This window comes from Poecilia reticulata, chromosome 6, assembly GCF_904066995.2.
Source record: "Poecilia reticulata chromosome 6, P_reticulata-male-v2, whole genome shotgun sequence".
NCBI lineage: Eukaryota > Metazoa > Chordata > Actinopteri > Cyprinodontiformes > Poeciliidae > Poecilia > Poecilia reticulata.
The window spans coordinates 11,457,459-11,471,038 of NC_088835.1; the positions used below are offsets into that span (position 1 = coordinate 11,457,459).

The following is a 13,580-nucleotide window of genomic DNA, read 5'->3' on the forward strand; positions in this document are numbered from 1 at the left end:
TCGTTGCCATGTTGTTGCTCACCGCAGGACTGCAGTGTTTACTTTAGAGCCAGTGCATAAGAGAAAGGCGGACCACCGGCACTCGCCACCCGCTGGGCGCAGGGCTGGACCTGGGGCTCATCTTTGTTGAAAATGGCTCTGGAACATGTCGTCGCCCACCAGGTGGGCCTATATTTAGCAACAAACTGAAAAACCTCTTCATTCTTAAAAAGCTGTTTAGGTTTCCACAGAGAAGGAGGTTCAGGGGAGGACGGTTGCTGATGCTGAGCTGCTGTGGTTTGAGAAGCACTTGTCTTTATTCCTGACTCATCTGGACAAGATATTTATGGATTAAAAATGGCTTTTCTCTCTTTCGATCTTTCACCAGTCGTAAAACACACAACAGTGTCAATTGAGACAAGAGGAATGGGATGACGTGTTATAAAAATGTTATAAAAAATTGATGGATCAGTTCAGGTTCTTCCTCCACCAGCCCCCTGTTCTTACTTCCTGACATGAAGAAGACTTGTTCTCTCGTCAATCCATGAGACGTTGGGCATCATGGCCATGGAGTAAAGATGGAGCATTGCCGTCAACCTCTAATATATTCTCTATTTACTTATAAAAATTCATACATGAGCTGTCTGAGAAAACTACGCCAAAGAACACATTTTGTTGGGGGCTGCACAGTGTAACACTTGTCAACAGTGCAACAAGGCATCTGGGTTCATATGGGGTCCTTCTGCATGGAGGATCTCCTTAGGTACCCCAGCTTTCCCCCCACTATCCAGAAACATGACGGTTAGGTTAATTGGTTGCTCTTACAGGGGCGGTATGATGTAAAATCAACTTTTTTGAGTTTTACATCATGTTATAATATTACTCTCTTATCAAAAACACACCTGGGTTGTTGCTTTAATTTTGTCACGCATGTATGAGAAATCTGTGAAATCTCCCATGGCAACCATTGAGGTTGGTAAAATGCTTTGGGAAACTCCCCCACTCAGCTCCTTCAGACTAGCCAGCAGCAATTAGCAAACGCTTGGTGGAACTCCATCTGCTGAGCTCATCAAATAATCTATTTTTCTTTGTAAATGCTTAAATAGATGGATGCCGTTGTGATGACTTCCTCAAGGCAGAGTGTTGGAAAGAGCAGGAGTTTCTTAAAGAAACCAAGGCGCAATTTCAAGGCGTTAAATCGCAAAGTCAAATTTGTTTTTAGTCATGTTTGCTATATACAGCATTTTTTAGAGTTTTAATTTTAGTTTCTAACAACTGAAGGTGACGTAATTTCTCGATTGTGCTATAAAATGGTTCTATGTGGCTGGACATAAAGACATAATGCTGCCCCTTTAAGAATGTTTGTAAGTTTGTGAATGTTGAGAGGAAACATGAGTGCAGACAATCCTGACAAAAGCTACAACTACCCTTCCCGAAAACCTGAAGCAACAGCATAAAATATATTGTTTTGTTTTGTGTTGAACAAACAGAAGCACCAGGCGTTTCATATAATTATATATTACAAACAATTTTAGAAAGACAATATTTTGTTTATCAGGTTAACTCTACCAAAAAATTGGGAAATACGTCTCGATCCATAATCTAATCAAACAGTAAAATGCTGATTTTTCTCTTTTTACTTTTAACACCTCTCAACATCTCATTGGAATTGAAAGGAAAGCAAATCCATGACAGAACATGCATATTACTTTTTTGGCTCTCGTGTGCCTGAATGTGAAACAATCCCCCTTTTCATGACCATAGTCTCATTCAGTGGGTGGTGAGAGCCCCACTGTGATTGGGGATGAGGGGGCTTAGTGATTTTTTTTTCTTCTTTTTCTTTCCAAGGTGAGCACCTCATAGGAGATGAATGTTTGCTGCCATTAGTAGAAGTGTAGGAGTGTCAGTTAACCCGACACTGGCACCAGCAATACTTAATACCAGATGGAGGGAGCTGTCCTTGAAGTCTTAACAAGCAGGCACTGAGAAACAAGCCTTTATTCAGTGCGAGAGAACATAGAAAAAAAACGATAACCTAGCAAGGTTACCACAAAGTGTACGTTAAATCCCACATAGGAAAGGGAGGAATAAAGGGAATTGAAAGGGGTGGGAAAGGGCAGAGGTCCAAAGTGGATAAAAACACAGTTTAGATGTTGCTGACTGTAATTTTTTATTGCGTTCAAAATAGGCAGGAATATAAAACAAAGCAGTGGTTGTCACGCTAAAGGGTCCAACTGCTTAAAAGGTGTCAAATTATTGTACCTCAGCTGGATACATCTGTGTTGGACGCCAGGGGGTGTGAAAAGTGCCAAACCCACCAGACTTGGCACATTTGTCCTTCACCGCTGGCACCGCCGAGTCAAGCTGTGAGGCTTCGGAGCATTGATAGAAACCTGAAATTTTACTACCGAAAACTGTGAGCTGATACAAGATTGTAGCCTTCAAGACCGCCTCCTGGAAGAGTGGTAAACATGACAGCTAGTGCCCCCCCCCCCCCAACATGATGATGAGCTCTGCTGAAAGGGGCCAGTCTGGGAGCAGTTCATACCAGCAGCGAGACACGGAGGCCCGAACGTTTCCATTTTCAAGATTAAACAGATAAGATTGTATCAGCTGAAGTACCAGGTTTGTCTTGGCCATTGTAGATACAGAGCTGAGGGCTATTACTTAGAATAACTTGACACCGAAAAAACCCCCACATCGACCGGTGAGGAAATCACAAGCACATTTAACTCAGTCTACAGAGGCACCTCACACAAAGATCCCTAAAGAGGTAACTTGTTGGCAGCTTTGATAAAATCCACTTCGTTTTCTTTTCAGGAACTTTATTGGAAATTGAGCTCAAAACCTGCCAACCTTTGCAAAAAAAATATAAAATGTTGAAACAACTGGGCTGCTGGCATGTTCGCTGATCTGGCACTTGCACCGACAAGTGCTGTTAAGTCTCCGTTAATTATCCACTTCTCATTCACAAGGCTAGCTTAGAGACGAGGCAAAACGACTCAATTAAGAAAGAGGTCACTGGACTTGAAACATCCACCAAGGACATAAAACAGTCAAAGGGAACAGCAGTGGGATATCAAGTCTTCTGAGAGCACTTTGGCTCTATCACAACTGGTCCAGTACCAGTGTTCAACCATGCGGACAGGAAAACTAAGCAGAGGCGAGCCTGTTAAGAGTCAGCCAAGTTAAGCACGGAAATAGTTCTTTCCTGTCAACCCAAAGAGCCTGGCAGTCACCTTTGTGAGATCGCCCTCTCATTTCATCTGCCGAACTGCTCAGCCTTGTCAGGCATGTTTCGAAAAGGCCCACCTGCTGGTAGACCTTGATTAGTTTTTGTAGACTTGAAGTTGCAATAAGGCCTTTCGCAATAGTAATTTAAAATAAGTTATTTGAAAAGAGAAAAAAATTAGACTAATGTATTAATCAGCCAGAGCTGAGGGCTTGAGTCTATAAAATAATTTTTTACCTTGCCTCAACAGTTCTGGTTACCTATTATAGGGCACTGACACATTTCTTACCCAACTTACCCACCAAGTAGAGGTATTCAAATCCCTTGAACTTATTTTACATTTTTGTCACATTGCAACCACAAACCAATAAACAGATCTCTACCGGAGACACCTTTATTGGCGCGAAGACAGAACTTCCGTGGGGTAATTGCAATAGGTTGCATTGTTTAATAATTCAAATGCGTAGAAATTATGGTAAAAGTTGAAACGGGCACGAGGAAGCCTAAAATTGTCTCCCATGTATCTTGGCCGATTTAATTTCCCACCATGTCACACAAGTAGACAGTGTGTTTAAGTTGCTGCCTTAAATTACATTCACAAGTGTGCCTCTAATGAGCTCAAATGTTTGAAATACATCATCTGGGCTTTCTTAAATTGTTTGAAATAGTAATGTTGGGGTATGTAAACCTCTGAGCTGGCATTCCGGCTAATAAAAATAGTTGTGGTAATCCTAACTAAGTGATAACAGGAAAAGCGTGCTGTCTTATTGTTAGACAACGAGGAAAAACATTTTGTGTTTTTGTTTTTTCTATAGTCTGGATATTTGTTAAGCTCAAACTGTATACATCCATTCAACACGAACAATAAGGTTTCCAACAAATGATCCGACGAAATGTGCCATGGCTTCCTCAGCGTGGGTGTCTTCACTCACTTCATAACCAATAACGTTTGCCTTAAGTTCAGTGAGGACACGAGCAAGTGTGTCTTTGTATTAAAGTGCCAAATAAAACGGAAGAAGCCCAAAAAAATAATAGTAATGCAAATAAACGGAGTAGTGCCTTTGATACAAATAGGCAGGCAGCCAACTGGGCATCAACAAGGCCAGAGAAGCAGTCTCATTTTTCCTTTTGACAGAAATATCTAAGTAAGTAAGTGTGTGTGTCCTTAAAGTAGAGTTTAGGTTGTCAAAAGATGAAAATATACTGTGTTAGCATTTCTACATGGCTGTTCAGAGGCCAGGAGACACAAATCCCAACTCTGCTGAGATACACTGGCCCTGCGGCTCACATCACACCCTCATTTTTGTGCAGGAAACTGCAAAGAAGCTCAACTTAATTGGTTTGGCATTTAGCTATAGAATCATTGGGGGATACGAGATTGTGGTGACAGATTAGTCGAGACAAACACAAAAGTTACCGTGGAGCATGATCATATAAATTTTTTTGATTATTTTAATCAGTGTTGTGTAAATTTGGAAATGAAAAATAAATCTGGACTGAGCAGCAGATGTAAGCCGTAGAAGGGGCATGTGTGATATAAACGGTGTACTGCAAGCCAAAGCTTGGTTGCGTCAGCAGAATTGGATCAGATATTCCCTGGATGGGAAGGGTTGACTTTTTGAAAGGTAATTTTGTCGTTGGCATAACTGGGGTTCAGAAATGGTTGTAAATCCAAGATACGCTCCACTGAGGAGTCTGTGTTCAACATATTTCTCAATGATCAGAAATCCTCTGTTAGAACATTTCTGATGGATGTTGGCCTTCACTTGGCACGCACCGTCATTTCCAAACATCGCATAGCATTTCATAATTAATTTTCCTGTTTGACTTTATGTAACTGCTGACTATTTTTTCTTTCCAAATCAATTAAGAAAGCCTGTCTGTGACCAGTTGTTTCATTTGTTCACCTGGTTCAGTAAAGAATGATCTGTCAATAAATGTTGTCAAATATTCTCTCTGGTTGACATCAGGTGGGGTGGTTCATTTTAAATGATCTCATTCTGAAAATATGAACGTTGACGATTAAATAGTAGGCTTTGATAATTTCTCAGAGGCCATGACTGTTATGCTTAAAGAGGCTCTCTGTATGATTCTTGGCCACAGCCTTGTTTTCTGTGCAAATTACACACAAAGAAAGCTTAAGAGGTGTTTCTCAAGGGCTCAACAGTTTTTACGCTTTCACTCCACTGGCAAATCTGCTGTGGAAAAGTTGAACTATACTTGAAAAGCTGTGTTCTCTGTGGTTTGGGAGCTGAGGCGAGCATCGATTGCTCGAGTCCTGCAGCAGCATCTCAGAAAGTCCCCCAGAGGAGCTAGTTAGTTGGACAGGTGGGGAGTCACTTCAGTGTCACTTCCAAGCAATGCCCTCTAGGGCTGGTGGTGTTAGAGACCTGCACGCCCAGAGACCCTTTAAAGACGGCAGGAACATATGTTCAAACAATGCCATATCCTTCTAGATAGGTCTCGAATGTAAACGAATATGCTTTCGTTCTATTCAGTTTTAGAAAACCCTGATTCCACATTCCATGTCTCATTTTCTCTTAATTCTTTTGAAGAATACCCGGTGAAGGGTCAGAGGTTAGCTGAAAAAATTCAACTCTTTTTTGCTCCTTTAACTCTAGGATTCTCTGCATTTTCTTAAGAGGGCTCAAATAATTTTAAGCTATCAATACAGTTATTCTGACAACTTATGGACATTTTTCTTTCCATGTATCCATTATTTTCAATTATTGCCACAAGTAATGTGTTCTGTCTCAATTTCTTTTAAGTTCACTGAAAGTGAACAGAAACTTTACAAAGTTATTTTATTTTGAGTATTGACTTACAAAAAATCCCTCTTTATAATACATAAGTATATGGATATGCTGCCCCCTTGTGGTATATGGGGGATGATTCAATCTAAACCGTTTAATATTTGCATTATGTAATGTTGTTATTATTAAAATTAGCTGATTATAGGCTGGGAAACTGAAAAGTCCTTGCTATATGATAACTAAAATTAGTTGGAAACTAATAAACCCATTAAATGGTCGGTACTATTAAATTAAAAGAAAAATTGATTTACATTAGTAACTTAAACTACCTTTCTCGGCTTTCCATGATATCAAACCCTACATAGCACGTATATTCAAACCCCACTGCACATTTGGTCGCCAGTATTTACACAAAGCTATCGTGTATAAAACAAACAAAAACGCATCGTCCGGTTCCTTTGTGGCGGCTTCTTGCCTCTGTGCCATTCATAACCGGCCAATCAAATTAAAGCTCACAGCAGCGTCTCGTCCAATAGCGGCACAGTTTCTTGTGTGGCCCTATTGCAGCCGCGGACAGACAGACGCGAGTGGACCGGTTTGAAGCTAAGCTAACTATTTCAATTGAAAGCCCGTTAATGCCGGATTTTGAGCGAGTTTCTGGCCAAGTATATGCGTGGACCCGTTTCCAAAAATTCCAAGGTACATGGGAGTAGTTTTGTTCCTAGGCTAACAAGCAGAAGCGGACGTTTATTTTGATAAAACGCTTTGGCGGTGCTAGTTGAGCAGGCAGCGGGTAGGCGCCACTTCTGTTTGACAACAGCGCTATTCGCTCACGTTTCTGCTGTTGTTGTTTTTGGAGCAGCTTACTGGAGTAGATAATTCCTCTGAGCTGCGAGCAGTAAAGGAAGAAACCGCACTCTGAAGTCGTTTTAAGGCTATCTCTACATATAAGTTAGTATGGCAGAATTTCTCGAAGATCCGTCGGTTCTCACGAAAGATAAGCTAAAGAACGAGCTCACGGCGCACAATGTCCCGCTTCCGAGCGGAGACCAGAAAAAGGAGGTTTATGTGCAGTTGTATCTGAAGAACCTGACCATACAGAACAACAAGAAGAGCCCGCCTTTAGACACATTCTCCAGCGACGAAGAGCTGCCCACCCCGGTTGTTTCCAACAGGAGCCGCTCTGGAAGAGTAAGTTTGATTCAAAGGCTGCATGGATTATTTTTTTTTTTTCCCCCAAGTGAGGCTGTCTGCGGGCCGTCGTCTGATTAAAAAGTTGTGATTTCTTTTTGTTTTGTTTTCTCCCTCCTGGTAATCCTCGTTGCTCTAATTGAAACCTGCTCTTTATGTACTCTTTAAATTTATTTTCTAACCAGAAAGCAACGAAAAAGACGGATAAGCCGCGCACAGAGGAGGTGGAGGTGACGGAGCTCACAGATGAAGATTTGAAACAACAGCTGGCAAAGCATGGTGTGGACACTGGACCTATTGTTGGTGAGTTTTCTCAGATCCACACAACACGCACATGTTATTAAAATTTAAACTCTCCCTTTTAAATTTTTAATCGGGTAAAAGTTCATTTCTGAAAATCAATTCGTTAGCATGCGCATTGTAAATTATATAAAATTAAATGAATGAATAATTTTTTTTTATTTCACTTAAATAAGCCATAAAGCATTTGGATAAATCCTTAAATTAAACCCTTACAAAGACATCATGTCTGTCAAGCTTCACAACTTAAAATATGTAGTGTAAACTTGTTTATTTTATGTAAAATTTCACCTGTTTTTAGGTCAAATAATCAAGTTTTTTGTTAACCTTAACTATTTGTATAGTTAGGGTTGGAGCTGCTGTGTGAATTAAGTTTAGTATTAGGAATTTATTAGTAAAGTTTACAAGTTAGACACAAATCGAGTTTTTAAATTGAATGGAAGTTAATAAAAAGTACTACAATCTAAAGTTATGACTTTAGTTTTAAAAAATGTGAAACTTTAAGTAGATGAATATCAAGAGGACTTCTGTGAGTAAAACATGGATAAATGTCACAATAGTGTTAAAATTATTTAATAAACTAAAATAGGATAATAAAACTAAAATACAGATGTAGAAATGCAAAATGTATCAGTCATAAAATCGTGTTAAATTATTGTAATTATGTGACGGACTTCACTTAAAATGATGCATTAAAATGTGATTTATGTAAAATGGTTATTGAACTGAAAATGGAAGCTGTTTACTATTGGAAAAATATCCTTAGTTTGTCTTTAGAAATTGGAAAAAAGTTGTCTCAATCTAACGGCTCTGGGTCAATAATAGAAGAAAGATTGTAAAGGCTATTTTACAATCTTACTACTGTCACGTAAAATATCTGTTTGCACTTGTGACTTCTTTATAGTTAACCTGGACCGAGTTAATGACAGATACGGCTTCAAGTTCTGTATTCGAATCTGTCGGAAAATGAAAAAGAAAGTAGATATGAATTGTTTCTTTCCAGAAACCGAAATTCAAAACAATAGTGGTGACGCATCAGCCGGTTTTGAATGGGCATGCTTGCAGCCATTGCTCCCTGAAGCAGAACATCACGCATCATGCCATTTGTCCTCTTTGGAGAAAAAGCTTTTCTCTGTCTTCTCAGCTTCGACCCGTAAGGTGTACGAGAAGAAGCTGCAGAAGCTTCTGGACGAGCATGCGGCCGAACCTGCAGCTCCTACAGACGTCACAACTCTCCCCAAAGCAGACAGCAACCAGAACGGCAACACAAACTCTGACCACTATAGTGACAAAGAAGATGGTGAGCACTGATCACTTCCCTTGTGATATATATTTTTTGGACATGAATAGGTTTGTTGGGAGGAAAATAGCCAGTAAAACACATTTAGTAGTCCTATATAGACCTTTAAGAAAGTGTGTGGTTTGTTTCCTCCTTATTCAGAGGAGATCGTTCCCCCTGAACCCGAACCGGTTCCTGTGGTTGAGAAACCTGTAAGGAGCAGAGGAAAAGCTCCCGTCACAGTCAGAACCAGCAGCAGACGACAAACCAAGGCGAGTCGCGCTTTTCCATCTAGTTTTATAAATGGTTGCACGTTGGTGTGAGTTTGTTTGAGAATGTTTGATGCTACACTGGCAGGTTGTGGAAGAGGTCATCACTGAAGAGACTCCAAAGAAAGCCAGCAAGAGTGTGGTTGAAGATATCCTTGCCAATGAAATAAACACACCCACAGGCATCAGGTAACTATTATAGGTTTACTTTTGCTGTTCAGCTTCAGTTTTATTTCTACAGCGTCGTCTCAAGACACTTCACCAATTCAATCACACATGCATTCCAGTTCATCCCAGTTGTGAAACTGTGCAGGAAGTTCAGCTAATTATTCAAAGTAGTTGAAAAAGTTTTTTATCTAAGAAGACCCAGCAGATTACGTTGAGCCGTTGATTTTCAGCGTTCACCTTTCATGGACAAGCACGTAGCGACAATCGCTTGCGTTGTCTTTGACTTTATAGCAGTCTCTCATGCCGAGCAAGTAGCAACAGCGGAGAGGAACAAAATTCCACTTTAACAGGAAGAAAAATGCAGCAGAACCAGAACCTGGCTGAGTATGACTGTGGATTTAAGAAGACAGAGCAGATACACAAAAAGAAATGGAAAGGAGTAGGAGTGCTTTCTATGTTCATGAAGATAAAACGTAAATATTAGGAGAGGAGAGGAAAGGAGAACGATTATTTGATGGCAGCGTTATCTCAGCTGATGCTCCTCTCAGGAAGAAATCACAGCCAAGCGTAATGCCAGACCAGATGTAGCGTCTATGGAAAGAAAGACAACTAAGAGAAAACATAAAGTTAACTGTTGAAAGCAAATTATGCAAATTGCAGAGTAGCAGGAGAAGAAGTTCTGAAAACGTGGTCAGTAGTATCAGAGCTTTTAGTTGCAGGTCAGTCTTTTTTGCCATTAAACCAATCAATTCGTGTTTCAATTAATCAGCTAATTAATTTCAAAGTTGATCTTTTTTTGGTGTATTTGGGTGCAGTGCAACCTGCAGACGTCCAATCAGAGGGGCAGCTGGTCGGCCATTAAAACCCAGCGAGTACTGGCTGGACGAGTCCCGTGTGCAGCGCACTGTTCACACGGAGAGCCGTAGCTACACCGAGACGTATTCTCAACCAATCAGCTCCGCCTCCTCCAGCAAAGCTCCGCCCAGACGAGGTTTCCTCTCCCTGCTGATCAAACTCCTGCTCCTCGTTGTGGTGGTCGGCTCCCTGTACTATGCGTACCAGAACCTCAGTTCAGATCAGATCAACGTCCTGAAAGGCCTCCTAGACGCCGTCGTCATCCCGGTCCAAAGTGCTGTGGAGACGGCAGCCAACTACCTGGGTATCAGTGGCGGCACCGCCGCCGCCATCGGCAGCCCCGACAACTAAAGGACCGTCAGCAGCTCACCACCATGCCCGGATCACCTCCCTCGCCACAGCGCGCCACAACTCCAACAGCAGGCCACGCCCCCTTTCCTCCTTTTCCCGTCACGTTTGGACAACAAAAGGACAAAGTTTTAATTGGAACGACAGACTTTATTTTACCAGACTCCGACTTTTCTCCCGCCACAGCAGGGAGGACGGTTCCTCCAAACAGTAGCTTCTGAATAACGCTGTTGCACGACAGTCAGAAGAGACGACTTAAATGTTGATTTTAATCTGTGAATCGTTTGTGTCTTTGTGTGCATCTAACCCGTATATGTAGAAACGAGTGTGGAGCGGAGCAGCCAGTTTTATCCATGCATGATTGTAGGTTTTTTTTCTTTTGTTTGTTTTTTCCCTCGACTGTCATACTGTAGTTTTGATCCGACGCGCTGTGCCAGGTGTTTTTCTGACTGAAGTGCCTGGACACTTGTTAGCACTTAGGGCCCTCCCCTTCTTTTATTACTTTTTTATTTTTTTGTTTTCCACACACAAAGCAGCGCTTCTATTAATACCATAATGTTCTCATGTTTCTGTACGAATTAAAAAAGAATTGGCTTTGTAGCAGTAGAGGTGTAGGTAGTTATTTTCATGTCTGTGGTGCTCAGGTTGATTCATTTCAGACGTTTTGTTGTGGTTTGTGGTGGGAGGAGAGACAGGCGGTGCCAGCAGGTCGCCGAATGAGGAAAATCAGCCGGTTAATGCTTTCCTGTCTTTCCCAGGGGCTTTCAGTAATGATGAGTAAAATCTAAACTCGGTATTGGAATCATGATTAACTGACTATGAACTGAATACTTCTTTCTTTTTTTTTTTTCTTTTTTTTTTGGCATCTTTTATTAGCATTTTCATGAATTTACAAAGAGAAGCTCCAAATTTAGTGTATTTTTTATTTGTATTAACTGCCATATATTTGACTCAAAGGAGAACTCAGAAACGCAATTGTTATATTCCATCCTTACCTACGAGCCCATATGAGTTTATATCCGCCGAATCGTGTTCTCGGTTACGTCTCTTTTTATTTTAACCATTGTTTGAGATTTTTGATCCTTCAGTCCATTATACAGGGCTGGCTGTTGCAGTGCACCCACATAGCCCGCCTCAAACGGCTGCAAAGACGACAGCTGGAGGAAAGTAACTCGCTTCAGGGCGGTTTAACCCGGTCTTAAATTAGTCGGCGCTAAACTAACAGCAAGGTTAAATGCTTGGGTCTTTGGTTCGTTTTCTTAACAGAAGTGAGGACTCGCTTGTTTGGAGTGGCACAGATTTTTGCGGGGGGGGTTTTGTTTCTATTTTGATATTTTTCTAAAGTGGCATGCTCAACGTTTTTTATAGACATTTTAAGGTAATGATTTCAAGCAATATGTTAGCGACGCGAGTAATACTGTACAGCAGATCTGAACCTTGCTAAATTACAAGTGATTCATCTTCAGGCAGCTCTCCAACAATGGACACAAATGACGGGTTATGTGGGTAAGGATTTTTAATCTGTTTATTTATGATAATGTAGGCTGTGTGTTAAAAAATAAATTCGGTTGTCACCACATTTTCTTTTTGTCCACTTTCAGCTTTTTATTAGCGTAAAGTCCTTATACAGTTTTTTTTGTGTCGAATACAGTCTTTGATAATATGGACTTTGCTTTCAGGTTTTTCTGGAGTCTGGTGAAATGTTCAATAGCCTTATGACGCTGAATAAATGCAGTAGTTTTCCCATTGTTTTTTATTTTATTTTTATTGCCACGTTTTGTCTTTGATTTTTACCTATCAGCAAATGGGGTTGGACGTAGTGACCGCACTGATTGATAAAGAGTCAGTCTACTTTAGGTGGATCACGACCAGCAATCCTTAAACTGGCTCTAAAATGCCAAGGAAGTAAAATAGCACATTTTAAGATATTGTTACAAACAAAACAAAGTGCACAAACTATTTTAAAGACCCAATATTTAGTCTATGAAACTAGTACAAGTTTGACAAGTAAGACAAGTATTTAGATGCCACAAAAGAAGCAAAACAACCAGATACCGGAAGTTAACTTCAGCATTGTTTCATTACTGGCTGATCCAAGAGATAGTAGGACTTACTACTGTTCAAGAAGGGTTAATGGTAATACTGTGTACTCTTAACATCTAGAAAGTTTTAAAATACAAGGGTGAAAAAGCAGAATGCATGTATGTAAAATTAACTTTTTGTAATGGAAAATGTGGAAGCCCTGGACCAGAGATGCTTCGCCTTGAAATGCTGAATTAGTCTGTTGTGGCTGTGAAAGCTTCCTACACAGACGTCAGCTACAAATATTGACAGAAGTTCAACGCTCAAGCAAACGGGACATAACAACTACAATAAGTTGACTTTGGTTACACGTACGCTCCGTTTTATCATTTGTCTACAAGAAGCTCTCTTTATTCTTTATTTTTTCATTTGCACAAAAATGTTACACCTCCCAAAGTGATTAGAATCTTTTATGTGAGCCACCTGGCTTGTAAATGCTGACAAAAATCAGACCTGTGTCACCAAGACAAAACTGGAATTGTAGGTTTGTAAATGTATTTCCTGAAAGTTTGCCTCAGTGAACAGACGGACAACAATTTTCCATTTATAATTTGTCTATGCCACTGTTTTTACATTGTAACCACAAGATCTGATGTAAAACTTATTTTCCCAACAAGAATTATTCTTTTTCTTTTTTTTTTCTATTTTCCAAACTTGTGCATCCACAATTAAGGTCAACATCGCACAAATAAACAGAAAAAGCAACAGGTCCTCGATCTGGCCTGGAGGAACTGACTCACAGTTAAGTTATGGAGTCGACATGACGAGCATCTACAAAAAATCAGTCATCAAGACTCCACGGTTGAACTGCAGAGAAGGAGAAGTCTGAGTTCACCTTGCGTCTGTAATGTTAGGCTCTCTTTATGATGCACCCATGCTAACTAAAACACATTGCAATAAAACTGAAAGTAGGGAGTTAAAATATTTCACTATATCCAAAACCTCTGCTGCCAAGAAAATAGCTGAATGGGAGATAAAGTAAAGAGACATTGTTTCCGTACGCCTGGATGTTTATTTCTGTTCTCTTCAACTCCTCGAAGCAGGACAAGGAGTAACGCTAACGCCAAACATCATGAAAAAATAAATGTACAATCATGCTTTTGACTGAACAAAAGTTGCCAATA

General features: G+C 40.4%; 1 protein-coding gene across 1 annotated transcript; it reads left to right on the top strand.

Annotated features, from left to right (window-relative positions):
- Positions 1-6,506: 6,506 nt before the first annotated feature.
- Positions 6,507-12,120, top strand: tmpob (thymopoietin b). Its single transcript, XM_008410977.3, has 6 exons — positions 6,507-7,155; positions 7,341-7,458; positions 8,600-8,755; positions 8,897-9,006; positions 9,092-9,192; positions 9,987-12,120. The coding sequence occupies exons 1-6, from the start codon at positions 6,922-6,924 to the stop codon at positions 10,375-10,377; spliced, it is 1,110 nt and encodes a 369-aa protein (XP_008409199.1). The 5' UTR covers positions 6,507-6,921; the 3' UTR covers positions 10,378-12,120.
- The last annotated feature ends 1,460 nt before the right edge of the window (positions 12,121-13,580 follow it).

Bases quoted from the DNA above. Each gene is read 5' to 3' on its own strand.
- tmpob (XM_008410977.3), top strand. From the start codon at position 6,922: ATGGCAGAATTTCTCGAAGATCCGTCGGTTCTCACGAAAGATAAGCTA. The intron at 7,459-8,599 runs GTGAGTTTTCTC...CTGTCTTCTCAG, and splicing joins GGACACTGGACCTATTGTTG to CTTCGACCCGTAAGGTGTAC. The intron at 9,193-9,986 runs GTAACTATTATA...ATTTGGGTGCAG, and splicing joins AACACACCCACAGGCATCAG to TGCAACCTGCAGACGTCCAA.